General features: G+C 39.3%; 11 protein-coding genes across 11 annotated transcripts; 7 read left to right on the top strand and 4 right to left on the bottom strand.

Annotated features, from left to right (window-relative positions):
• Positions 1–1,710: 1,710 nt before the first annotated feature.
• Positions 1,711–7,574, top strand: SAPINGB_P003584 (uncharacterized protein; the record flags this gene model as incomplete). The annotated part of the gene is made up of 3 exons (XM_031998301.1): positions 1,711–2,478; positions 2,533–6,030; positions 6,084–7,574. The coding sequence occupies 3 exons, from the start codon at positions 1,711–1,713 to the stop codon at positions 7,572–7,574; spliced, it is 5,757 nt and encodes a 1,918-aa protein (XP_031854192.1).
• An 817-nt stretch (positions 7,575–8,391) lies between these two features.
• Positions 8,392–9,558, top strand: SAPINGB_P003583 (uncharacterized protein; the record flags this gene model as incomplete). The annotated part of the gene is made up of 1 exon (XM_031998300.1): positions 8,392–9,558. The coding sequence occupies one exon, from the start codon at positions 8,392–8,394 to the stop codon at positions 9,556–9,558; it is 1,167 nt and encodes a 388-aa protein (XP_031854191.1).
• Positions 9,559–9,966: 408 nt separating this feature from the next.
• Positions 9,967–11,109, top strand: SAPINGB_P003582 (uncharacterized protein; the record flags this gene model as incomplete). The annotated part of the gene is made up of 1 exon (XM_031998299.1): positions 9,967–11,109. One exon carries the CDS (start codon positions 9,967–9,969, stop codon positions 11,107–11,109), a length of 1,143 nt encoding a protein of 380 aa, XP_031854190.1.
• Positions 11,110–11,757: 648 nt separating this feature from the next.
• On the bottom strand, positions 11,758–12,265 carry SAPINGB_P003581 (uncharacterized protein; the record flags this gene model as incomplete). Its single annotated transcript, XM_031998298.1, has 2 exons — positions 11,758–12,108; positions 12,194–12,265. 2 exons carry the CDS (start codon positions 12,263–12,265, stop codon positions 11,758–11,760), a joined length of 423 nt encoding a protein of 140 aa, XP_031854189.1.
• Positions 12,266–13,353: 1,088 nt separating this feature from the next.
• Positions 13,354–15,954, top strand: SAPINGB_P003580 (uncharacterized protein; the record flags this gene model as incomplete). Its single annotated transcript, XM_031998297.1, has 1 exon — positions 13,354–15,954. One exon carries the CDS (start codon positions 13,354–13,356, stop codon positions 15,952–15,954), a length of 2,601 nt encoding a protein of 866 aa, XP_031854188.1.
• Positions 15,955–16,228: 274 nt separating this feature from the next.
• SAPINGB_P003579 (uncharacterized protein) lies at positions 16,229–16,678 on the bottom strand (the record flags this gene model as incomplete). The annotated part of the gene is made up of 1 exon (XM_031998296.1): positions 16,229–16,678. One exon carries the CDS (start codon positions 16,676–16,678, stop codon positions 16,229–16,231), a length of 450 nt encoding a protein of 149 aa, XP_031854187.1.
• Positions 16,679–18,564: 1,886 nt separating this feature from the next.
• Positions 18,565–19,695, top strand: SAPINGB_P003578 (uncharacterized protein; the record flags this gene model as incomplete). The annotated part of the gene is made up of 1 exon (XM_031998295.1): positions 18,565–19,695. One exon carries the CDS (start codon positions 18,565–18,567, stop codon positions 19,693–19,695), a length of 1,131 nt encoding a protein of 376 aa, XP_031854186.1.
• Positions 19,696–20,238: 543 nt separating this feature from the next.
• On the top strand, positions 20,239–20,871 carry SAPINGB_P003577 (uncharacterized protein; the record flags this gene model as incomplete). The annotated part of the gene is made up of 1 exon (XM_031998294.1): positions 20,239–20,871. One exon carries the CDS (start codon positions 20,239–20,241, stop codon positions 20,869–20,871), a length of 633 nt encoding a protein of 210 aa, XP_031854185.1.
• Positions 20,872–21,002: 131 nt separating this feature from the next.
• SAPINGB_P003576 (mitochondrial 54S ribosomal protein uL29m) lies at positions 21,003–22,016 on the bottom strand (the record flags this gene model as incomplete). Its single annotated transcript, XM_031998293.1, has 2 exons — positions 21,003–21,685; positions 21,806–22,016. 2 exons carry the CDS (start codon positions 22,014–22,016, stop codon positions 21,003–21,005), a joined length of 894 nt encoding a protein of 297 aa, XP_031854184.1.
• Positions 22,017–22,500: 484 nt separating this feature from the next.
• Positions 22,501–22,953, top strand: SAPINGB_P003575 (uncharacterized protein; the record flags this gene model as incomplete). The annotated part of the gene is made up of 3 exons (XM_031998292.1): positions 22,501–22,641; positions 22,745–22,828; positions 22,876–22,953. 3 exons carry the CDS (start codon positions 22,501–22,503, stop codon positions 22,951–22,953), a joined length of 303 nt encoding a protein of 100 aa, XP_031854183.1.
• A 132-nt stretch (positions 22,954–23,085) lies between these two features.
• Positions 23,086–27,092, bottom strand: SAPINGB_P003574 (uncharacterized protein; the record flags this gene model as incomplete). Its single annotated transcript, XM_031998291.1, has 2 exons — positions 23,086–26,878; positions 26,926–27,092. The coding sequence occupies 2 exons, from the start codon at positions 27,090–27,092 to the stop codon at positions 23,086–23,088; spliced, it is 3,960 nt and encodes a 1,319-aa protein (XP_031854182.1).
• Between the last annotated feature and the right edge of the window lie 135 nt (positions 27,093–27,227).

The raw sequence follows: 27,227 nt of genomic DNA, 5'->3' as shown, positions 1-27,227 counted from the left end.
GATAAATTACAATCATTTTAGAAGGTCTGATAAAGATTGTTGCTTACGTCCTTGTAATATTTGTTTGGCTTTTACTTTGAAAACAAAATTCCCCCAGAGATGAAGCCCTTAGTCTCTCCTATCCCGCGCATATCCTATGAGGGTTGGCCTATCAGAGGCTACACACAAAAAAAGTGGCTATTGTATGTTTATTTTTATGGATAACAATATTAAATTTATATTAAATTTATAATTCTGGGCAATGAGAAGTACTATTGCATAAACATATCAATGTTTAGAGGAAGGAAAAGAATTTCAATAGACTACAAAAATTCTCAAAAAGCATGGATGACCATGTCAATCATCGAAATTCTTATATATGTAACAAATTACATCATTTAAATGATAAAAGTTTTGTTCTTTAAGCAATTTTAAGAAATATTTTGTATGTAGAAAGTACATTTTTTAGTTCATTTAACGCCTGAAAATATGGATTGAAAATCCTCATTCATCGTCTTCTTTTTTTTTGAATTCAGGTTAAGATTCAATTTCGATTAGGATTTCAAATTGAAATGAACACCTTTAAAGGTGTTAGTGCAAATGAAATTGCTTTCAAAAAAAAAAAAATAAAATAAATTCTATTTCGTTACTCTTTAGAGACAATAAAGCAATTATTGCTGGCTCTCGTTAATACTGGTGGTAATTGGCCGAGCTCAAAGAACTGTCAGGCTTTGTAAAATAAAAAAATATATTCCTGGCAGAAATACTGGTAGAGAACCTATGGTACCAAGTTTTGCTCACAAAGTATTTTATTACCAGGCATTTTAGTGAAATACAGTGGTCTTATCATTTTTGGTGGTCATCAGCCAGCGGCGTCAATTCGGATTTTAGCCTTAACAAAGTAAATACTTAGCGGTACCTCCGAAATGTAATATTACTGTAACACACATGTTACAATCAATTTTCCTTATTGCTTTTTTTCTCATATTGTTTTCATCCCGACTCCTCCAAAATCACACTATCCCACCAAAGTTCACACAAACTCCTGAGTCTTCAATCAAATCAGCATTTTGACCGTCATTTTTCATAGGTCATTTTTTCTCTTTCTCTTTTTCTTTTTTTTGTTTTATATTTCATACATATTTATTAATATTTGAACCTTGTATTTTTTTACTTGTTCTTGCCTTAATTTGAGGTACGTATACTATTATAGAAATAGAAAATAAGTAAAAAGCCTTTGCATCACTTGAGTTTAGCATAGTTTTTACTTTTACTTTTGCTTTTAATTTTATTCCCTTTTACTGAGAATCACTAATCCCCTCAAGCCATGCATTTATAATAATATCTGTTTGGCATGGCTGGATAAATTTTTCAACCACTTCATACACTGTTCATGAAGTTTTGATTTTCAATTTCAGCTGTTGTACTAACACCTGTGGTCTATAGTTTTTATCAATTTTTTTTTTTTTCAATACACAATAAAATCATCCTGTTTTTTAATAATAACACTTGAGGGGAATTATCATAGTGCAATCAATTAGTTGTAAAAGTTCGTTATTTCTCATTATGCACCTTTAAAATAATTGCAACCGATCAATTTTCCCCTCTAGTTTTTTTATTCCACTTTACCCCCTAGTTTTATATGAAGCAATAACATCCACTCAAGCCTTAGTACTGAATCGATAATTTTTAACCACCACTCTTCCGCACTCTTCTCTACCTTCTCCAAGAATGGCAAAACATAAGTCTTCATCACAGCAAGGCGCCAGTGGTAGTAGTAGCAGTAGCAGCAGCAAATCTCGAGGTATTAACTTAACAAGTTCAAGTTCGGGTTCAAGTTCAAACTTTTCTCATCCGATTATATCTCATGGAGTAGATCTGAAAAGAGAAGGCTCATCAACTTCATCTTTGATTCCTCAAGCAACCATCAGTAATCCTATACCTGCTTTGCCTAAACGGCATCACAGTAATACGGCCCCTCGAACTCATTCACAATATAATAATGCACATGTAGATCCACACTCTACTGAGATGGCTGCAGCACAAGCCTCACAAACACACTATAACCCATATGCCAACCCATGCAATAATTCTCAACCTTTGCCACCGGCAACACCAACAACTCTAGTTTCACATTCTCCATCTAGAAGTAGTAGCTCTGGAAGCCACAAATCATCAAATGCTTCACCTTACTCTTCGATTCAGCCCATAGCGTCTAACGCCACCAATAATACATATTCACCCATTTCACCCGTTTCTTCTATTCGAACATTTCATTCTTCCCATCATGATAATTCACATTCACATTCACATTCACATTCTCGTCACCCAAACTCACGCTCATCTTCTGGTCAAAATTCTTCTGCTGCAACAATCCGATCATCGGTGATATCAATGCTAGACGAAACAGCATCAATATCATCTAAGAAAATGGATCAAGTAGTTATTCAGAAACCCAAAGATGATGCTGAAATTGAACAAATGTTTATCGAGTTAATGGTATGTTAGTTTTTGAGAAAGTTTTACGATTACTAATATATTATTATATTATAGAATAAACGTGATTTTAAGAGTCTTCCTAGGAATGTCATTGATCAAATGATGGCCTATGATCCAGCTAAGAAATGGGTCCTTATTCATCAAGACAAACTTTCAGATGTGCAAGACCAAAAACGGCGCGGTCAACAGTCTAAAGATAACTATACCCCTGAATGGTATGTTCGTAAAATCATGGACAATACTATTACCCAACGTCACTTGGGTAACTTATGGGTTTCACTACGTACTGAGCGCGTTGACTGGGTTCGAAGTTTTTTGGATGCTCAAGGTCAAGTTGCCCTTGCTACTGTTCTCACTCAAATTAACCACCGGGAAACTAAGTCTGAAGCCACTTTGGAAAGAGAATACGATATTGTCAAATGCATTAAGGCAGTGGTAAATTTTAAAGAAGGTGCTGATCTAGCACTTCAAACAGCAAAAACCGTTCCAGCTCTTGTTGGATCTTTGAATTCTCCCCGGTTGATGACTAGAAAGTTAGTGACTGATGTTTTAACTTTTTTGGCCCATTGGCAAGAGCCTGTTGGTCATCATCAAGTCCTGTCTGCTTTTGATACAATTAAGGTACAAACAGGAGATATAGGTCGATTCGAGTCTTGGATGCGGGGTATTGAAGAGACTCTTGATGGTCGTGGCAGAATGGGTTCTCTTGTTGGTGCAAGTGATGAACTTAGAACTGGTGGTGTTGGAATGGAAAATCTCTTAATGGAATATTCCTTAACTACCCTGTTTCTTGTCAATGTAATTGTCAATGGATCACCAGAATTGAAAGTTCGGATTCACATTCGCTCTCAGTTAAAAGCATGCGGTTTACCTCGGATTGCTGCGAAAATGCTACAATTTAATCATGATAATATAAATGAGCAGATTCAGAAATATGATGAATCGGCGGCTTTGGATTATGAAGATTTACTAAATGTTGAACGAGAAGAAGACATAAAAGATATGGACAATCCTACCGATATTGTCAGTGAAATATGGTCTAGGGTCAAGGAGACTTCGGCGGAGGGTTACTTCGTTTCGGCTATGCAGCATTTTCTTTTAGTTCGTGAAGATCCATCGGATGAAGGTGCCAGAATGTTTCAACTTGTTGATGCCATATTGTCGAACGTTGTTATGAATCATGTAAACCCTGATGCCAATTTAAACAATGCTCTTCATTTTTCTGTTCAATCCATTCTTGATCGTCTGCAAACCGATGATCAGGCTAAACGTGCTCTTAATGAAGCCAAAGAGTATCGGCGTGTCGCTGCAGAGGCATGTGCTGAGCGCGATTCTATGCGTGAACAACTCAACATTGGCTCTAAAGGGTATGTTGAAAAGCTTGAACGTGAGTTAGAAGAGGCAAACCAGTTGTTGAATTTGCAAAGAAGAACAACTGAATCTCTTCGTGAAGAACTCGAAGAACTCAAGAAAAGTCATTATACGGAGCTCCAAAACAGGGAGCTTGAAATTCGTGAATTATACATTATGTTAAAGGAGTCTGGTGCCATGAATCAAGCCCAAGACACCAACTCTCGAGGAATTATTGACCGCGAAAAAATGGCTCGAAAGCTAGAGGCCCAGCTTGCTCGAAAGAAAATTGATCTCAAGATGGAAAGTAAGGCTTCAGAAATTGAACCGAGTCCTAAACTTCGACAGCTTCGTGATCGGATGGAGACCTTGCAGCTTGAAGCTAGAGAGCTTGAAACATTCAATTTTGACAGTAATCATGATAATCAATCTATACCCCTGCCTCCGCAAAATGATGCCCCAGAGTTTGTTAGTAATGTACAAACTACCAAGGCAGATCTTTATGAACAACGCCAGCTTCGTATGAAGCGTCTCGATGAACTTCAAAAGGAATCACATAGCTTTGCTTCGTCTTTCAATGACTTCAGTTCAGGAAATATGAGTACAGATAGCAGTAAGACTAATTCGCTCAATAGTGACCGAACTTCATCTCACACAAGCTCTGATACTGAATCTGAAAAGAAGCCTTCTGATGAAAAATTTAAGGCTCCTCTCTCAACTCCTGCTCAACCCCCTGCACATGTTTCATCTTCCCATTCCCGTCACAGTCTTCCATTTTTGGGTGAACTTACTGCTAAAGTTCACAGATCAACATCTTTACTTTCTCCTTCTGCATTGAAAAGCAAAAAGCTTGGCAGAAGAGTTGCCAGCACATCTCATATTGAGAAACCCAATGTCATTTTACCAGAAAATCCAGAAGTACCAGTAGTTTCGTCCAAGGAAAGTGTTCAACCACTGGGTCTACCTGCACAAAGTGAAGAGGATAATATTAATGTCCCTGTGCTGGATTTACCTCACAGTGCTTCTTATGAGGATGAACCGTCATCCACCATAACAATAACAGATTCTATGAACCATATTGCAATAGAAGAGGAAGAGGACATTGATGGGGATGAGGAACATGAGGTTTTAGATATTAAGGAACACAGAAAATCTAGAAGACTAAGTCGGAAACCTCGTGAAAGCGACATTGAAGAGGAAGAAGAATTAGATTATGAATCTTCAGATGATGATTCTGGTGAAATACATGAGCCAGAACCTGTTTCTGTCGCTCAAATGCCACAGGGACTTCTTGCAGCAATTATGACTTCTTCTGTTCAAAAGAATTTAGACACACTGTCACCAATATCTTCTCCTCCTCCTCCTCCTCCACCACCTCCACCACCACCACCTCCTCCTCCTCCTCCACCCCCTCCCCCACCACCTCTTCCTGGTGTTTCCTCTGCTCCACCTCCACCACCACCTCCTCCTCCACCTCCACCTCCACCACCACCTCTTCCTTCAGGAGTTCCACCACCTCCTGCCCCTCCAGCTCCTCCTCTTCCAATGCCTTCTGGTACAAAAGTGGGACCTGTTACAAAGCCATCTATCTCTTCCAAAGAAACATTTATTGGAAACTATAGACCTAAACGCAAGCTTAAACAGATGCATTGGGAGAAAATTGAAAAGGTTGATCATACTGTTTGGGCATCAGTCACAATTGAAGGGTCACTTATTAATGACCTCTATAATAAAGGTGTTTTCGATGAAGTTGAACGCATTTTTGCAGCTAGAGAAGCCAAGAGATTAGCTGGAAAGAAGAAAAAGGAAGATCAAAAGATTTCCTTCTTAACTAGGGATGTCTCCCAACAATTCGGAATCAACTTGCATATGTTTTCCACTTTAGCTGTGGATGAACTTGTCTCTAAAATTTTAAGATGTGATCCTGATGTGTTACAGTATACAAATGTTTTGGAGTTTTTGTCTAAAAAAGAGATGGACGTTACAAACAATCTTGCTCGAAACTTTCAGCCGTATAGTACTGATTGGACCAGAGAAAATAGCAAGCAGCCTAATAAGCCTGAAAAGGATCCTTCGGAACTTGCACGTGCAGATCATATTTATTTGGAGCTATGCTATAATCTTCAGCACTACTGGAAGTCAAGAATGCGTGCATTACTAATTGTCACTACTTATCGTCGTGATTATAATGATCTGGTTTCTGTAAGTTTTTTTTTTAATATTTTGTTTTTTTTTTAGCTAACTAGTTGATTTAGAAACTTAGAGCCGTTGACGCAGCTTGTGAAAGCATTCATTCATCCGAAAATTTCAAGAGTGTCCTTGAGATTATTTTGGCTGTTGGAAACTATATGAATGATTCTTCAAAACAAGCCAACGGTTTCCGCCTAGGAACTCTTCAACGATTAGCATTTACTAAGGATGAAAAAAATACTATGACATTTTTGCATTATGTTGAAAAGATTGTTCGCACCTCTTTCCCTTCATTAGAAAGGTTTTGTGATGAACTTAAGGATGCCATAGCAGTTTCTAAGCTTTCAATTGACCAGCTTCGTGCTGATTCAAATGAGTTTATGAATACCATTAAAAATTGTCAAACGTCTATTGATATTGGCAACCTCAGTGATCCTTCAAAATTTCACCCGAAAGATCAAGTTTTATCATACGTCCTTGCTGCGCTTCCAGAAGCACGGAAAAAGAGAGAGGCACTCAATGATCAACTGCAATCTACACTCACTGAATTTTCAAAGCTTATGAAATATTTTGGTGAAGATCCTGATGATACCCAGTCTGTTTCCACTTTCTTTTCCAAGTTTTCTACTTTTGTCAATGAATATAAGAAAGCCAAGAAAGAAAATATTTTGCGTGAAGAAGAGAATCGGGCTTACGAAGCTCGTAAACGTCTGGCGGAAGCACCAAAGAAATCAGAGCAACTTGAATCTGGTGCTGTTTCTCCAACTGGAGGTAAGCCCACAAAAGTCATGGATACTTTATTAGAAAAGCTTAGAGCTGCAGGGCCTTCTGGTGATGCCCGATCAGCCCGACGTCGTGCAGCAGCGAGAAGATCGCTTGCAGACCAAAGACGATCCCTGAGTATTTCTATATCACATCAGGACGATGAAGAAGATGAATCTCAAAAACATGATTCTGTGGTGAGCCTTGATGTTGCTGAACAATTCTTAGGTGAGCATGAGTCCACACTTGACAATCCAGAAGTTGATAGAGAAGAAGTTTTAGAGCACTCATTATCTACTGAGGGAAAGCCTGTAAAAAGATCATCTATCACCAGCGATAGTGGTACAGATTCCATAAATCTTTCTTCAACTCCTACTTCTAGCGGTGATGTATCCATCTCTACAGATGCATCAGTTACTGATGATGTTGGTGGTAGAGCTCGTCAATTGCTGCAAGAACTGAGAAGCGGTAGTGGTGAATATAGTTCAAGCCGAGGAACTTCGCCTGCTGCTGGTCGTCTTGCTGAGATGCGTGCAAGACAAGCTTTACGAAGACGATCAAGCCAAGCGCATGATTTAACTAGTTTAAGTGCACGGTTGTCACAGTCGTCCTTTGGACCAGTTAATTTAGATGATGCTGACGGTAATCCTGATATTGTTCATGATCTAACACCTGATTTACCAGAAGAGGAAGCTATTGATTTAACAAAGCAAGAAACAGAGACAGAAACGGAAGGAACTTCCGATGATGATAGTGATGAAGAAGAGGATGTTAAAATGTTTCAAAAAAATTAAAAAAGTACATATATGTAAGAAAAATAAGGAAAAAAAATTAAATGTAAATCTATTCTCGCTTAGCGAAAAAGGCCAATTTATCCTATTTAATATCTTCAGCTATTTAAATTTTGTTCTTAATCTACTCTATGTTTTTTATCAAGGTATTTGTGGGGTATATATATATATTTAATTCTATTTAAAAAAATATATTGATAAAGAAGTGATTAAATATTGTAAAGGAACTAAAATAAATTTTTTTGGAATAAAGAAGAAAAAAAAAACTTAACTTTTAATTCTTACCTCATTTCATCTTTAAACAAAATATCTAAGACACTAAAGATTTTTCTTGCCAAATCACCAAAGATACTTTCATTTTATGAAAGATATAATTATAATAATATAATTTTCAGTAATATATTTTATTTCTGCTAGTTAATTTTTTCTTAAAGTCCCATCTTTTATCTTGATAATTTACAAAATGATTGAATCCTTTTTGATAAGCCTTTTTGAATTGCTTTTTTACTTTATTGGATCTTTGATTTCGTTGGTTATATTTGCATTTTTTTATCCGTGCTTTCTTTTATGCTTAAGTACTCGTGAGACTCTGTACCGAGATGCTCGGGAAGAAGAAAGAGTAATTGATGACATCTCACAATTTCCACTGGACGTTCTTCCATATTTGATTCAATCGGTACGAGAGACAGAGCCCCACCCTGATTATCAGGTACGCAAGTTGACCCTGGAGGAAATGGATGAAAATTTCCCTGTGCAAAGCTTTAAAAGTTTACAAATACAATTGATGGAAAAGAAAAAAGAAGACAAAAAAATAAAATCAATGGTGAATCAGACATTGAAGGGTACAAATTGCGATGATGAAAAAGACATTACTCAAGTCAGTCTTGAGGAATATAAAATAGAAGAATACAATGAGCTCAACAAAGACGATTTGCATAAAAAACACCCTAACTCGATGACATGTGAATTAGCGGCATTTTCAGCACCAACAGATAAAGTTACTAACGCACAAATTAATAAAAAAAGGCAAGAGTTAGTTAGAGATCAAAGTGATAATGAGAGCTATGATCTTGTTGACACACAATCACCATGTGAAATGATGACGGTCAGACCACCCAGTATATCCCATGATAGCACTAGTACCACAATTTTGGAAAGACAAGAACGCACCTTGTCCCAAGATGAATTCCAATTAAGCTCACAGTATTTAAGACGTTCACTATCTTTTAGCTCAATACCTTCAGAGCTCAATCTAAGCCCTAACTATGTGGTTGCCCATTGCGGTGCTCAAGAAATTTTGGAAGTACCATGTGACATCTCAAAGCCTGCTTCTAACGAGCTTATTGGAAATAAAGGTGTCAAATCAACAGCAACGAATAGCACCAATAATTTCATCAAAGATATTCATCAGCCTCCAATTCAAGAACGTCCTGATGGACATTCATCACGGCATTGTTCTGGAGTTTCGGACAGTGATTTTTGGAGGGACTGTGAGCGGGAAGGTGACAAAAGTCCGCGGGATCAACGAGATGTGGTGGAGGACATATCTAGTGCCAGTAGTATTAGTACCCGGTTAGGGTTTCTTTGGCGGTTACCGAGCATTTTATCTACAGAAACCGCAACGTCAGAAATACTAGCAACAACCGCTGGGTCTAAAAATAAAGACACCAAAGAAAATAAAAACGGTGAAGAAATAATAAAGGCTTCAAGTAGTAGCGTGGTGTGTGCCATTTGCCAGGAAGAGTTGGGAATGGAGGATGATTGGGAGCGACATATTAGAAAGGACAAAGTTGAGACAGGGCTTTCAGAGTTTGGAGTAAGGCCTTTTCAAGACCGGCTAAATATCCGGGTTCGGGTGCTACCATGCAATCATGTGTTTCATGATCTTTGTATTTCAGAATGGCTGATGAAGTGCCAGGGCATTTGTCCTTTGTGCAAGCGCGACTTGACGCAGGATTTGATGAAGGAAGCAACATGCTGCTCTTAATTATAATATTGTTAGGTATACTATAAGGTAATTTAAGTAGTTTGTTGTAAATATTAAGTAATAGGTCTTATGTAACAAGTCATATTTGTTTTTTTAGGATAATTGTGAAGTATCGTTAGCTGAGTGAGTATCTCACCACCACCACCGCCACCATTATTATCACCCCTCAAAAGCTTAATTCCCTCGTGCTGCTTCTTTTCCTGTCTCCCTCCTTCTGCTTCTTTCTTCTTCCCTTTTTTTTCCCCCTTCTTTTTATTTATCCATCCAACGCTTGGTCTTGACTTTATTTATTTAATACGTTCTTCTCTTCTATTCTACTTTTCTATTTTTTACTTTCAATTGCTCGTGTTTCCTTTATCAAATCTCTCTTCCTTCAATTATTATAACAAAATATACTGACTTTCTGCAATGGCCCTTGAAAAACACCCCGAAGACCCCACCCACGTCGACGCCTCGCCCTCATCTACTACGACTGCACCACCTCTTGCAAATGCTCAATCATTGCATACCTCTTCAGATGAAAACAAGGCAGCTCCTTCCAGCAGTCCTTTTTCCGGCTTTAAGTCTAGCTTTGGAGGCTTGGACAGTGGCTCTGGCTCTGGCTCTGCAGCACGGTCGTCACGGCCTCCTCACAGTGGCGGGGGTTCATCACTTTTTAGTGGCTCTTATGGCGGGGCAGGCAGTCCTGGAATTGATGCTGCGCGCCAGTACAATGCCAATCGACGCACTTCTGTTTCTGCAGAGTCTCTGAACCCGGCCAATTTCTCGGGTGCGTCCATTGAGGCGCCTACATGCAACTTGACCCCCGAGCAGTTGGAACGTCTCAACAAGAGTGTGGCTAAGAACTTTTTGTTTAATAATCTGGATGAAGACTCGCTCCACCGAGTGTTGGGCGCGCTTCATGAAAAACGTGTTAAGAAGGGCGAGGTCATTATCAAGCAGGGTGACGAAGGTGATTATTTTTATGTGGTGGAAAAGGGCTCTGTGCAGTACATTGTCAATGACGAGGTGGTGGGCAAGGCTGGTCCTGGTGCGTCCTTTGGCGAACTTGCGCTCATGTATAATGCCCCCCGTGCTGCTACTGTAACTGCTCTTGAGGACAGTGTTTTGTGGGCACTTGACCGTGTGACGTTCCGCCGAATTTTGCTGGACAAGACGGCGTCCAAACGCAAAATGTATGGCGAGTTTCTTAAGGATGTGCCAATTCTGAGCACACTGGATACTTATCAGCTTAGCAAACTTGCCGATGCATTGTCATCAGAGACATATGAAACTGGCCAAGTTGTCATTAAGGAGGGCGATGTTGGTGACAAATTTTACATTGTGGAAAATGGCAATGCTTCTGTCACAAAGAATGGTGAGGGTAAGGTACAGGATTTGACCAAAGGCTCTTACTTTGGTGAGGTGGCTTTGCTTAATGATCTTCCCCGTCAGGCTACTGTTACTGCTGAAACAAAGCTTCGTGTTGTATGCTTGGATAAGGCTGGATTCCAAAGATTATTGGGGTCCGTTGTAGATGTTCTTAAGGCCCATGATCCTACCCAGCATTAAAAAAAAAAACAACGATGATAATAATAATAGTAATAATAAAATAGGGCAACGCGTGATGACACTGATATGATGATTATATGAATTTTTTTTTATTTTTTTTACTAATTAATCAATATAAATTGCGACACCATATTGAGTATATCTTTTTTTTTTAATTTAAAAGCCTAATGTTACATGCTTATATATTTTTTATTGTTAATGGCATCTTATCGAAAATTACTAAAGTAACAAATTTTATCAATATCATATCAGTCAAAAAAAAAAATAATAAATTTTTGATTGAGCCCAAGACCTAAAAAATTAAAATCATCATCTTTTGAACATAAAAAAAAGTCGTTTTCTGCCATTGATTAGATTTCACAACGGCTTTTTTTTTTTTATTCCTTGTACAATAAAGAAATATCCCCAGACATTTTTTTTTTTGGCATATTCCAACGTTTATCTAAAGGCCAGCGCGGAGATTTCTGGAGGTTACATCAGGTGGTAGACTCTGGTAACAACCCTAACAAACAAAAAAAGCAGCCATATGATTGTACAGGCTATATTTATCATATGTATTAAAAATACATGCGGCTTATATATATAAAGAGAAAATGACCAGTATTTACAGACAAATTAAAGCATTTTTTACGTTTATTATTTTGACATTTACTGAACATAAAAGTCTCTTTGCAAAATCATCCAAGGAAGGGTCAAGGCAACGGTGAAGAGCGGACCTGCCAATCCCTTTCCGAGCTTTGCAGTACCAAAAACCAGCCATTCAGTGCCGAAATGGAAACCAGCCAGGACAAAAGTCCAAATAGTCATGTTATAGATGGCTGGATTGGAGATATAGTATGCACCAAAGAAACGGATCATGGAGGCCATCATGGTCCATGTGCCAAACGTGCGTGCACTCAGCGGAGTTACCTGTTCAGGCGCAGCTTCGTACACGCGCTTGGTGAGCTTGGTATCGGCGACATAAGTCTGCGCAGAGTTGAAAACGGATACGGCAGAGATCTAATGCAAAGGTGTGAGATGGAGAGCGAGAACAAGGGCAGGGATTGGTCAAGTGTTTGCAATGTATACAAAAAATTCAACATACAAACAGAAGCCAACTGGGAAGCAGACCGTTGGTAGATGGTAGATTTGCAATAATTGTATCGAGGAAGGACATTGATGGGGATCTTTTTTTTTTTTTTGATTATGGTGTGAAAGAAAAAGGAGAGGGGAAAACCAACAAAGGTAGAAAACACCATAGGCCAATTTGCGTATACGCAGAGGTAGTGGCTAATATTTCTCGTAATAGACATACTACATTGGTAAAGAAAACGATCAAAAAGATAAAAACTAAACAAAAAATTAACAAATATTACGGAGAATAAATATATAAAAACAAAATCCAAGCGATTTTGGGAGTTTTTAAAGATGATGGTATTTTAAAAACTCTATGTGGGTTGGGGTTGTGAGGAGAAAGTTGGCTCAAATAAACTATAGATTCAAGGTTTTCAACAAAAAAGACTCGAAATAGTCAAGCTAAAATTAATAAAAATAAATTATTCAAAATAATGCAAAATGATTCATAAAATGATTCCTTTTCAATATAAAGCCTTTCAAGTCTATTTGATGGTTTAATCACTGCGCGTTCCCATATCATGCATAACAAAAATAGTCCAGAGTTGAGTTCTGAAATTTACTATGAAAATGCGTATATATTAGCATAAACAATAATAATAATAACAACAACAACAACGCAAAAAAAAAAAAAAGATCCCAAACCACCACTGGGAAATCACCAAAACAGCTTTTTTTTTTCTCTTTATTTACCTTATATATTTTTTATTTTTCACCACAACACACGGTATTTACTCACATTTTCCACTCATTCTTTTTGTGAGTGGCTGTTATCGTTTTTCCTTTTATTTCATTTTTTTTTTTTTTTGAAATATTTTCATCGGTGGCACTGTACTTTACACGTTTGTGCCTCTCGGAATTTCTCAAAAAAAATTTTTACAGAGAGTTTAACAGATTAAATTTGACTACTTTTTTTTTTTCAGTCGCGTCCAAAATTAACATTCATTCACTTATATTGCCTATCCACTTTCAGAGGCTTCACCATTCTTTCTTCATTTTTTTTTTACTTAAATTTTATTGTTTTTTTGGTTGAAATTTATTTTTGTTAATCAACTTTTTATTTTTTGGAATTAAAAACGCGCGTTCACCAATATTACACGTACACACATTTCGATCACATAATACATAACCATGTCCGCTGACGAGAACGATTCCAAAACTACTACATCATCGACCAATGATGGGACTTCAGTTCCTGAAAAGTCCACACAGTCTCAGTCGGAGGTCCCATTAGCGGATTCAACAAAGAAGCCTGAGGAAACAACAGTCAAAGCATCAGAACAATCCACTGATGCCGATAAACCTACTGAAGATAAGGCTACTGAAGATACGATTGCAGACAAGTCTGAAGACAAGCCCGAGGAAAAGTCTGAGGACAAGTCTGAGGACAAGTCTGAGGACAAACCTGAGGACAAGTCTGAAGATAAACTCGAAGAAAAGTCTGATGATAAAGTTGAAGACGAGGTTGAAGAGAACTCTAAAGAAAGTCTTAAAGAGAAGTCTAAGAATGAGGATGATGAAAATTCAGATGATAAGGCGGAGGTGACTGCCGCCAATGTAAACGATAAGACTGAAGAAAAGACTAACGATTCCATTGAAGAATCGACTGAAGAATCAGCTGAAGAAAAGACTGATAAACAGTCCGATGACAAAATCGAAGACAAAACCGAAGACTCGGCTGAAGATGAGGCTAATGATAAGGTCAATGGAACGACCGAAGAAAAGACTAATAACAATACTGAGGAGGACCTAGCCGACAAAACTGAGGATAATGATACCGACAAAACTGAGGATAATGATACCGACAAAACTGAGGATAATGATACCGACAAACCCAAAGAATCGGAAGCTTTGGAATCGACTCAAAATTCTTCAAAGTCTACTGATGGTGATGGTGATGGTGATGTTGAAATGACTGATAAATCTGAGGAGCCTAAGGAACACACGGAAGAGCCAGCTGAAAATGTTGAGGTTGAGGAAACTAATCTTGAGCCCATTTCCAAGCGTGTTGTTAAGGCTCAAGACACCAAGGCCGAGATTGAGGATAAAGCTCGCAAATATCTTGCGAAACAAACGTACCGCGTCATTATTCCTTCATTTGCCGCCTGGTTTGATCGCTCGAAAACACATGAAATTGAGAAGCGGTCTCTGCCCGAATTTTTTAACGACAAGCACCGTACAAAGACACCTGAGATATACCTTGAATACCGCAACTTTATGATTGATGCTTACAGACTCAATCCTATTGAGTACCTGACGTTCACTGCTTGTCGCCGTAATTTAGCTGGTGATGTTGCTGCCATTATGCGAGTATTCACATTTTTGGAGCAATGGGGTTTGATTAACTACCAGATTGATCCTGAGACAAGACCATCGACAATTGGCCCACAATTTACAGGTCACTTTCAAATTTTACTTGACGCACCACAGGGTCTTGTTCCATTTATTCCAACGAAGGAAAACATTGAGACATCCGGTAAGGAACCTGAAAGCCCCATAAAGGTATACGAAGATCCCACTTCGGTCACAACATCGACATCCACGTCACCAGCAGAAACAGCAGTGGGAGAAATAATATCCCCGCCTTCTTCATCATCTTCTTCCACCGCTCTTATTAAGACAAACGGATCTACACAATCGTCTGTACAAATTAAAAAGGAAGATAATGATGAGACGAATTCATTGCACTTGTCTTCAAATCTGAATATTCGACGTAACTTGTACGACTCCACGGCTGACGCGATTGCGCTACATGATGAATCTCAACGCCAGCTGAGTGCACTCAACACTCGTACATACAATTGTTATACATGTGGTGACGACACTACCAAAATACGATATCACAATTTACGATCAAAGCAGACGCTGAGCCCTCTGTGTTTTAAGAATGGGTTTTTCCCTTCGAACTTTAGCAGCGCTGATTTCATTAAGATCATCAAGGCACAGTCATCGGCAACAGAGTGGACGGATCAGGAAGTGTTGCTGTTGATGGAAGGTGTGGAGATGTTTGAAGACGATTGGGAGGCTATTGCTTATCATGTGGGTACTCGAGACAAGGAAAGTTGTATTGTCAAGTTTATTCAGCTACCGATAGAGGATCCATATTTGGTTCAAGGCTATAAAGATACACTGAAGAGAAAACGCGATGGAAATGATGAAGGCCTTAAGGGTGGGAACAAGAAGCGAGAAGGATCAGAACTGTATAAAGCCTTGAAGGAATTTGTGAAGGAGGCCAAGCTACCTGATACAAATGGGGAGACAAAGGAGCTGACACAAAAGATTGCTGAACGGGCAGCTCTTCTTGTTGAGGGGGAAAAGGCGCATCAATCTGCCAATCTTTCGCTTGTTGTTGATGCACAGCTTCAGAAGCTTGAGGATAAGCTTGCACAGTTTGCTCACCTTGAAAAGGTTCTTGCGCTTGAGCGACAAGAAATTGAGGCTGAACGACAACAGATGGTTCTTGATCGGCTTGCGTTGAAGCGCCAGTCAGAGCTTGTGCTTGGACGGCTGCAGGCAGCGGTTGCGGCTGAGACACCGCAGGAGGCTGCTGAGCTTGCAGCGAGTGCAACGCGACTTGCGGAACAGCCTCTGCGCCGGCTGGCACCTGCGAATGCGAGTGATGTTGGTAGTGGGGCTGGACCTTATGTTGGAGATGGTGGGGATGTACTTAAAGCTAATATGAAGCCTATTAGTCTTGATGGCCCGACTACATTTAAGTTTTGGCAGATTTAAAGAAGAATAAGATGTTAACAAAAAAAAGGGGATGATTTTTTAACCACAAAATGATTTTTTTTTAAAAAAAAAAGTTACTTTTTAATAATTGAAAAAAGCAGAAAAAAAAAGTGATGTAAATATATATATTTCACTACCATTTTCTTTTTATATATATAACTATATTTATATATAAACGTATAGTATCACAAAGTTTGAATAGTAATAATTAAATAAAAAAAAAACTAAAAAGAAAAAGAAAAAAAAAACGTCTATTTAAATATTTTTATTTTATTTAAAGGGCACCAGCAGCTTGAAGAGCAGGGACGAGTTGGTCTCTAGAGTTGAGGGACTGAATATCGGAATTGCCACCAATGTGTTTGCCAGAAATGAAGATATTGGGGACTGTTCTTTGGCCAGTGATTTGTTCGAGAGCATCCTGGATTTCAGCGCCATCCTCAGTTTCATTGAGCTCAATGATGGTGGCGGTGCGGACTCCGACCTGATTGAGAAGGTTTTTAGTAGCCTTGCAGTAAGGGCAGTAAGACTTTGAAGCGACAAAGACCTTGTTTGAGTCAATGAGGGCTTGAGCTTTAGAAAGAGCAGCGGGGGAAACCATCTTGGGAGAAGAAAAGAAGTATGTGTATAAGGATTTGAGAACCATAAACAATGGGAGGGCGTAAAAGAGGATGGTGAAGAGGGTGGGTGAGGAAGAAGAGGAAGAGGGATCTTTAGTGGCGTCCATCGGGATTATATGGAGTTTGGATGGGAGGGACACAAGCCAGATGAGCAAGAGTTGCTTGTATTTTGATAGATATGGGGGGAATGTATATTTGGTTACTAGAAAATAACTTGTAGATTTAAAGTTACTTGGTAAAAACAGGTTTACCATATTAAAAAGCTTCAGACGGAGATATACGCCAAATCCACATTTATATAAGGGTATATAATGGTATATTTGGGACTGTTGTTGAGATAGAAAGAGCGGCTGGACCCCTAGCTCAGCTACATAATTATGTGCGGTTCTTAAAGAAACCAAGCAACGTTGCTGAGCTGAAGAACAAGGAATGTGGAACTCAATTGATGGTTCTTAAAAGTTTGATCCGTAGTAGTCATATATATGAGAAAAAAAATTTTTTTTTTTTTTCTTTTCAATTAAATTGTTTTAAAATTAATGTTTGACTCATATTCTTTTAATGATAGTGATAATGGCTAATCGTTAGTATTCCCGCAGGCTATTATTTCTCAACATTGTTCCGCCACTACGTCCACGCAGTCCCAAATATATATATATATATATATAGTGGGAACTGAAACCAACCAATCTTGACTTTGGTTTCAGGGGTGGGGGGTTTGTTCAATTTTGATTTTTATTTTTTTAGCCAGATAAAAAGAGTTAACAAAAATATGTATAAACGTATTGACTAAAAGCAATTGATTTAGAAACTGGATATCAAAAGGGAGGGGTTTTTTTTTATAAATGAAAGAATGAAAGAAAAAAAAAATTAGATTAAAAAAACATTATTATCAATAACAAGATATGAACATACTGTATCACAATAAATATTAGCTAGCATAAAATCCCTTTCTATATATATAAGATACAAAATTTCAAGAGACCTTTTTGTTTCTGATATTTAAAGAAGACAAAAGAGGGTTTATCTTTGATTGATGATCGTTCTGAATACGCCATGACTGTCGCTCTCAACACGACGGCCGCTAAAAAAAAAACAAAAAAAAAAAAGAAAACGACATGCAATTAAAATCCATTTCTTGAAAATCTTATTATATTATTATTATTATAATAGTCTATGTTAAATTCTGTTATTCCCCACAATTTGGGTTCATAGTTTTTTGGGATACAATTTTTTTTTTTGGTTATCTGAGATGGATTGATTGCCTTTTTTCTTTCTCTTCCGTCCTTCCCTCAATTCCCGGATCTCATCCATGTTATATAAGCCATTTGTGTATGTCGTTGTCGTTTTGATGTTAAATTTATATTTATTTATTATTTATTTGTTACAGCCAACTTAAAAAAAACAGGCGGTTTTATTTTTCAGTCTCTTTTTTTTTTTTTTTTTTTTTTTTTTAATCTAAGTAACATATTAATAGTTAATGACTAAGCACACGTGATACATACGAGCTATGCGACGGCGGCTTGCAACGAGCCTTGAAAGAAAGTCTTCGTGCTAGAAGCGAGGCTGACGTAAGCGCTGACACGGCTATTCTGAACAGATCTGCCCACATCTTCCCTCAGAGAGGTTTTTTTTTTTTTTTTATGGCACAGCATATAATATAACATAACAAAACACAACACAACACAACACAAAAAAAAAAAAAAACACACCATCATAGTAAAGCCATTTTTGTATATAAACCATCCCACATCACCAGGTTGTTTAATATAATTTTTTTTTTTTTTAATTTTTTAACTTGGATTCATCACCATCCACCCCCTTTTTTTTTTTTTTTTCTTTTAATATTTATATTCTTTAGATGAATATAAATATCAGGTAATACCCTTTTTATATATATATATATATACATACATTAATACCCTTTACTTTCTTTTTTTTACAAAAAACAAAAACAAAAGTTTATTCTTATTTACCCACATTACAAATCACCATCATGGATCTTATCCTGGAAGTCGTCGACAGCTTTGTCTTCGACAAAGTTTATGCAAACATCTTCCCCAACACAATTCAGCTACCACCTTTCCTTCAAACCCTTCTGCAAGTCAAGTCCGTGGCGCCGGCCGTTGTGGACAACTCCATTATCGACACAGTCTGGGCCAATGCTTCGTCATCAGCTCTGCTACAAACACACACTCTGGCAACACTTTTTCAGGAATCATCTCCGGAAATCTACGGCAAAGCACCTTTCCTCATGGAAGCCTCACAATACGTGTCCCAGTCTCTCTTTTTGCGTGACAATGTGTTCCGCCAGATCCTTTCTATGACCACTATCATATCCGTCTTTGGCTTTATCCTTTACTTTTTTACTGCCTTGCTCGCCTATGTTACTGTCTTTGATAAAGAAACCTTTAACCACCCCAAATACCTCAAGAACCAAATATACATGGAGGTTTACCAAGCTGTCTCTGCTATCCCTGTCATGTCCTTCCTTACTGCTCTTTTCTTTGCCCTCGAACTTCATGGATACTCAAAACTTTATTTCCGAACTTCGGACTACCCGTTTTGGTACCTGATTTTACAATTCCCTCTTTTTATCTTCTTTACAGATTTTGGTGTCTATATTGCCCATAGAGGTCTTCACCACCCACTTTTTTATAAGCGCTTCCACAAGCCTCACCACAAATGGATCGTTTCCACTCCATTTGCTTCCCATGCTTTCCACCCCATTGATGGCTTTGTTCAATCCGTGCCTTACCACCTTTTCCCTTTCATCTTCCCCCTTCACAAGATCTCATATCTTTTGCTTTTCGTGTTTGTCAATATGTGGACCGTCATGATTCATGACGGTTACTTTATCATGAACAATATATTTGTAAATGGTACTGCTTGCCATACCATCCACCATCTCTATTTCAACTACAATTATGGTCAGTACACAACTCTATGGGACCGTGTTGGCAACTCATACAGACGGCCTGACGAAGAGCTTTTCAATGACGGTCTTAAGAATGACCGGAACACTTGGAAGAAGCAGTCCAAGAAGATGGAAGAAATTGTCAAGGAGGTCGAAGGAGGTGACAACAGAGTCTATCTCCATGCTGATGATGATAAAAAGGCCAAATAAAAAAAATTAAAACAACAGAAAAACAGAAAAACAGAATACAGACAACAGACAACAGAAAACAACAGAAAACAAGATTGAAATGCAAAAAATCATAATTTAATAATATATATGTAATGTCTATATATAGGTGTTTGTTTGTTACACTGGGTAACCTTAATTAATTAGAATAACTTTTTTTTTTATATATTAAAAAAATTAACCGAATTTGGGTAACTTTGAAAAATTCATGTTAATTATATTCCGACTCGGATCTCCGTTTTATTTTTTTATTACTCACATCATTTTTTTTTTTTGTCTTCCATACCACCATCAACAATTATCTTCAACAACCATCATATCCTTGTATTATCGCAAGGATTTTTTTTTTCTATCTTTCTGAAATGCCGTAACAATAAAAAAGTTTTTTCTAATTCTAGTAATCACTTTAGATATATATATATTTGTTTGTTTGTTTGTTTTATTTACTTTCTTTCTTTCTTTCTTCCTTTCTTCTCAACTTTCCCATTCTTTTCTATTTCATTATTTCATTTACACCCCCACACAATGCTCAGGTACTCGGCCAAAGTCGTCTTGGTGGGACTCTCGTGGATCCCAGTCGCCATCACTTTTACAGAGCACGTAGCTCATATTGGCCGCATCGAAGGAATTTCAATGAAACCTACGCTTAATCCAGACTCGTCGCTTGGCTGGTCCGACTACGTTTTCCTCTGGAAGTTTCGGCTTCGTGGCACTACCCCAGTACCAGTATCAACCCCGTCCTCATCTCCATCTCCATCTCCATCTCCATCTCCATCTTCAATTTCTTCCTCTTCTTCTCCTCATACAGCAACACCAAACTTGCGCGTCGGTGATGTTGTCTTGCTTCGCTCACCCCAGGACCCGGAAAAAGTCCTCATCAAACGCATTTTAGCTACACAAGGTGACCGTGTTCTTACCCGTGCACCTTACCCGAAACCAACAACTGTCATCCCCCCAAACCACCTGTGGGTCGAGGGTGATAATACCTTTCATTCTATAGACTCAAACACTTTTGGCCCGGTGTCTACAGGGCTCGTCATTGCCAAGGCTACCTATGTCGTGTTCCCCCCGTCGAGGTTTGGACCCATTAGCAAAACGGCGGCACGTGAGGCTCGCATCGACGAGTTAAAGCGAAATCAAACAGAAGAAGATTTATAGATTGATTTAGAGTTGATATGTTTTTTTTTTTTTTTTATTCTTCAAAAAAAGGATTATTTACAAACAAAATATACAGAAGGGTGTGTGAGGGAGAGAGAGAGAAAGAGAAAAAACAACCAATTTTTTTATATTTACTGCTGTTGTTGCTCATCTTCCAAATGGTTGTATTGCTCAAGAAGAGTAACAAGAGTTTCTTGGTCCTTAGCTTCAGGAATAGCCTCAGTGCTATTACGCTGCTCAACAATACTGTCAACAGCTTCCTGGACACCCTCAGGTGAATGGGAAGCCAAAAACAGCAGGTAGGCTTCCTTGATGTCACGGGGGCCCTCAATGGCAGTCTGGGATTGCTCCTTTAATGTCGATTGGAAGCGCAGAAACTTGAGCTGAGCAACCTTTTTAATACCGCGTACCACATTTTCATTAACATCGGCAGGCTCAAGCGAGTTGCCAATGCCGTAAAATGCAAGTTGAAATCTCTCGAGACGGGCCTCCATCTCAGCATCTTGTGAGTCATCAGCCTCCAGATAATCCTCCTCAAATCGGGCAATGATTGCTTCCTGCTCGGCAGCAAATTCAGCCAGTCCATTTTCCCAAGCTGTTTGACGCTCAGACAAGACATGACGGATGCGCCACATGGAATCGCGCACACGCGCACTCTGTTGCGCAAAGGGGTTGCTGTCACCAGACTGGTCGTAGGTAGCGTAGATGCGGCTCTCGCGCTCAAGCACGTTTCGCTCCTTGACACAAGTGTACCAGATCGTGTGAAGGTCTTCAAATGATTTTCGTCGCAGTTCCTGAATAGTCCATGGTCGGCCTGTTTAAGTTAGTTTTATTTGTTTTTTTTTTTTAATTAATTAATTAATTAATTGTTTTTTTTTTTTTATTTTGAAAAAAAAAAAAAAAAAAATAAATAAATAAAAATTTCCGTACACACCTGATTTTTCAACATCTTCACTGGATCGAATAAACTTCTTGTCGCTGAAAAACTGCCACAGAGGGTGGTCATCCTTAACACCTATGCTGGCAATGCTGGGCACAATGGGGGGTTGCAGCTTGATTTCGGGACGTAACCGGCGCGCCGCAACCGAAGACACATGGAATCCTCTGCTGAGAATCTTACAGGATGATGATGTTCTCGAAGCCATTTTAGAGAGAAGATATGGTTTTTTTTTTTTTTTTTTTCTTTTGGATCTCTAGAAATGGGGAGATAAATTGGTTGTGGTGAAGAAACAAAATGCCTTACTTGGGTGGTAACAGCAGTGATTGAAAATTTTCAAAGCGTATTTTTTGGTTGGTGGTGGTGGTGGAAACTTTCAGATACACACAAATACACACACATCACATCACATATCACAGTTAGAAACCAATCATCTATGTAAAGATCACGTGAAGTTACCCGGACGTAATTTTTTATATTTTATTTTATTTTTTTAAAAAGTCCAAAAAAAAAAACAAAAAAAAATTTAAGGCTTACAGAAATGAAATGAAAATGGTGGTGGAAAAAAAAAAAACAAAACCTCCAAAACTTTATGGCAGAAAAAAAAAAGGGCACCAAAATGCAAAAGCCGTGATATATATATATACCATACCCACCCATAAATACCATCAATTAAAAATATTCATATCATAATGAGCAGCACCACACTGAGTACCCAACCAGAACCTTCCACAACTACAGTTTCTGAACCTTTTGACTTGGTCCGTCTGTCACTCGACGAAATAGTCACCGTCAAGTTACGTGTTGGCCGTGTTCTGAAAGGTAGACTCCACGTACGTTGATTTTGATGCTTTAAACAATGAAACTTTTTTTTTTATTTGTCTAATATACTAAACTAACACAAACCTTTCTTATTTTATTATTTATTTATTTCAGGCATATGATTCTCACTGTAATCTCATCATGAGCAACGTTGAAGAGACAATCACATATTTTGAGGACGGTGATGAAGAGCCCAAGGTGAGTGGCGCAGATACAATTTTTTTTTTTGTTAACGTTTTATCTAGTCTATAAAAAAACACAGTGAAATGATGTTTGTTCGTGGCGATTCCGTTATTTTAATCAGCCCGCCAACACGAAGATAATGATATTCTTTTTTTTTTATTATTATTATTTGAAATACTTTTTTTTTTTAGCTCTAAAATAGATGATGTTATGACCCCCCCCCCCCTCCCCTTCTAAACAACAACTTTTTTTTTTTTTTTTCCCCCAACTTTCTAAATAGAATTACGACGATTCAACGTCTTTCTTGGCTTCCCCTTAGAAAGCCCTGCTCCTGGAATCTGTGGAAACTTGTCCTGACGTTTCAGATCGTACAAATACTGGTGTCCGTAGAGCGTGCCTACTCGGTAAATTTCATCAAACTTGCCAAAATCTAAAGTCGCATAGTTGTCAATCGGAGGTCGCAAATAATACACCCCTGGTGCTGCCTTGGCCTTTTCCAGTGCCCCCACAGATGACACATACGCCAACCGTTGTTGGATTTCCGCAAGGTTAGGCACGTTGGGGTGTCGTGAGAAAAAGTTCCATCGGTTCATCAAAACCCATAACCCTGACAAGGTGTCGCCATATGTCATGGGCGTCGTGTCGTCAATCGATCCAACGTCCACCGCAAATATATACTTGGCACCCCAGGACCGCATCTGCTCCACAGGCAAGTTGTCAACGTACCCACCGTCCAGCAACATGCTGCCCTTGTCGGTCAATGGTGGTAACAGCCCGGCCAGCGACATGGACGCTCGAATATAGCGCCAGGCGTATCCGGACTGGTGGATCTCCATGCGCGAGTGGGTAATGTTGGTAGTGTTAGTAAAGTACCGCAGCCAAAAATCCTCAATCTGCGACTCGCCAAACGCTTTCCAAATGCCTCGGTTAAACTCGTGTCCCGTAGTGTAGGATGTTGCCGGGTATGTAAGATCAAACACCATGCGCCACAAGCTCGAAATACGGCTTGCGAATTGCTTGGCCCGCCCGTAGATTGGAACCATGTCGTAGTCCCGAGCATAAAGTCCGCCCACAAACGATCCAATCGAAGTTCCTCCAACATAGTCAATGGGTATTCCACTTTCCTCAAGCGCCCGAATCACACCAATGTGCGAGATTCCTCGCGCACCACCACCTCCAAGCACAAGTCCTACAGCTTGGCCTGATAAAATACGTGCCAACCGCGCAAAATCGCTCTTGTGTACATAATTATTTGCATACACTGGCATTCCTCGCCGGCGATATTTAGTAATAAGCTCCGATTGTATATGCTTGACCTTGCTGCGGATCACAGAAAGACGTCCATATACCTGCTGGCTCTCATTGTCATCCATATTTCGTGCAAAATCCATTTGCACATGATGATGCGAATTAACCCAAATGCGGTTTTTCAGCCACTTGGCCGTTGAGCCAGGTACAACATATCGGTCATGGTGCAAAAAGATGAGCTCTGTCTTAGCTGTGGTCTTCATCGTTACCAGCAACCTTTCAAATTCGCCCACATCAGGTTGGGCAGATGCATCTGCGAGCAATAAGATGCAGTCAGCTTGCGCAATGCATGTGTGAGTCCAAGGTGAGGAGACTGACACATCTGCAACATACATGACTGTTTGGTACCGTTCTTCCAGATCTGCCAAATATCCTGATAGTTTGAGGCCACCAATCTTGTTGAATGCGTTACGACCTAGTTTGTGAAGCACTGTGGCGATGTTTAGTGAAAATACCTGGTGGCCAATATCCTTGTATGAAGTAAACAGTTTGGTGGCAAACTCGGAAACTGGTAGTCCTTCAGTAATGGGGATAATAGAAACAGTACGGAAATTGGTTGAAGGTGGAGCCTCGTAGCCTTCAAGTGACGGAGCACCTAGTCTATTAAGCACTCGAGATGCCACAATTCGGGAAATCTCAATAGTAGTAGATGGATGCCGCTTTGCAAGATTTTCAAAAAGAGTAAGTGGGAACTTGGCAAGCTCTGTTTCACGAATAGCATGCAAGCTGTAAGGTCTTTTGGAGGCCGTCAAGACCTCAAGTTCACCAATAGATTCACCTTGACCATATTCACTATGAACCTTCAAATTAGTTCCCTCGCGCACAAAAGATCTTAACCGACCATTGAGTACAATGTATATTGAATCCGCCGGGTCGCCCTCATTAAACAACATGTGGCCGCCGGGGATTTGGACCCATTCCAGAGCAAAGTCAAGAAGAATCATCAAATCTGACAAACTTGAGGTGAGCATATAGGCCATACCCAATAAAATCAATGGGTATTTTTCGCAAATGCGGTCAATGGTAGATTGAGGCAAAAAGCCAACATAAGCTCCAGTTTTGGCACGTACCTCGACAAAGGACCTGGAAGATAAAACGGATGCAATAAAGCCAGCAAGTCCTCCGGGCTTTACAGTGTATAATTCATGATATTTGTTGTGTTTATCGCGGTAGCCGACATCGAGAATACCGTCAATGACAAAGAAAAGACCATGGGACTCACCATTCTGCTCAACAAGAATGCTGTCAGGTTTGTAATAGATGATTTCCAAATCCTTTGCAGCTTCAATCTGAGCATTTTCATGTGAAGAAAGATTAACAGAAGAAACAGATTCGTCATCATTAACCGATCTCAAGTCCTCAATTTTGGAAAGATTGGTAATAACGTTACTAAAAGAATTGCGGTGATGTCTAATATTGCGATCATCAACAGCCGACATCATTGGGCTAGCTGCAACAGAAGTGTAATCTTCAGTTTTTAATCCCTGGTTGTCTAAACCAAGAACTTTAAAAATGCACTCCGTGACGGCCACACGAAGAGCCGAGTCTTCAGTTTCTTCATCAGCAGAAAAGGGGATTCTTTTGGAAGGAATACCAAAATTTTCAGGTTGAAGATAAGAAGAATCTGTACGAGAGAGTGGAACATTGCTCAGTAAGTCACCTGGATGCGATCGATTAAGTTGTAAGCTGACTTGACGCGATTGAGCATTGGAATAGTTTGGAATGTTGTATCGTGAAGACTTGTCCTTAGCAAGATAAACAAAACTTTCTTCCTTGCTATCTGGATGTGCCTCCAGGTACTCATTAATACCCTTAACTGCAAGGTCACGAAGGTAAGGTGGAAGCTCATATGTTGCGCGGTTATTTAAGATAATTTCAGTTTCGAAAATTTCCGGAGTCAAGCCCAGGTAGTTGTGACCTGTTTGAAATGTGACACGAGAAAGGCGCGTCAATATAACTTGAACAATATGGGTTGTAGATTTGGGGTACTTTGAGACAAGTTTATGGAATGTGCGCTTGGGTATCATTGCAATTGTGGTTTCCTCAACGGCGCGTGCAACCGTACCAGCCAGGTGGAACCGGAAGCGTGCGGCGTCACCAGCATCCATGGGGATTTGGGCGTCGGAAAGGTTCATTCTAGAAGGCGACGATAGCAACCCGTCTGAGGACGAAGATGTATCTGAGATGAAATCTTGTGACAAATTTTGGTTAAGAGTGGTTGCGGACGCATTAAATTGCTGAGTGCGGGCAGGGTCATTTGACGATGCTTTAAGGCTATCTGTAAACAAAAGCAAGACAGTGAAAAGAGAAGAGACTGGAGCTCCTCGTTTCACTTCATTGACGAGTTCATATGATTCTCCATTTATGGTGGTGGACCCGGTCGACGAATGCCTTGCAAGGTCAGGGTTCTTTGACTTTGTAAAGATTTGAAGGGTACCATCAACAACGACAGAGAAGTCATTTTCGCCATTCATGGGGAAAACCTCGCCGGGCTCAAGCTTGTAAGTTTGCATTTGGCGGGTTAGTTCGTGAAAAACAGAACGCTCAAGGTATCCAAAAATTTTGATTGCACTGAAGAAGTCTTCCAGATAAGTGGAAAAGCCCGACTTGGAGTCTTGGTCTGGGCTTGAGTCCATGAAAAGATCAATTTTAGGTTCTTGCCGCAGGACTTCTGGTGGAAGCCGGGAGTAAGTAGTCAAGTAACGGTAGCGAATAATGGCCCATATTACTAGAGCAAAGAGGATAAAGATAAAGAGTCTTAAAAAGTCAGCAATTGAGCAAAGTATAATTTGGAACAAACTTACAGAGAAGATACCTTGAGTGTGACGTTAAGCCGCTTACTCAAGAGAGAAAAGAAGTAGTAGGTGATAGAACTAATGAGACGCACGACCAGGCGCCACAAGAACCAGACACAGCTAGCAAGAAAGTTATGTGAAGGTTCTGGGTCCGAGACTTGTGAAAGTTCCGACATTGCTAGTTTTTTTGGAGGGGGAAGGATAAGGTTGTGGATAGTAAAAGGAATAGAGAAAGAAAATTGGAGTGTCCCAGCGTACACGTTTTTTAATTGTAGCGGCGGGGTGGACCAGCACCAAATAGTTATGGGAGC

Source organism: Magnusiomyces paraingens, assembly GCF_902498895.1.
Source record: "Magnusiomyces paraingens strain CBS 517.90 genome assembly, contig: contig3, whole genome shotgun sequence".
In the NCBI taxonomy this organism is placed as follows: Eukaryota; Fungi; Ascomycota; class Dipodascomycetes; order Dipodascales; family Dipodascaceae; genus Magnusiomyces; species Magnusiomyces paraingens.
Note: the sequence above shows the minus strand (reverse complement) of the source record. Positions and strands in the feature narration are given on the sequence as shown.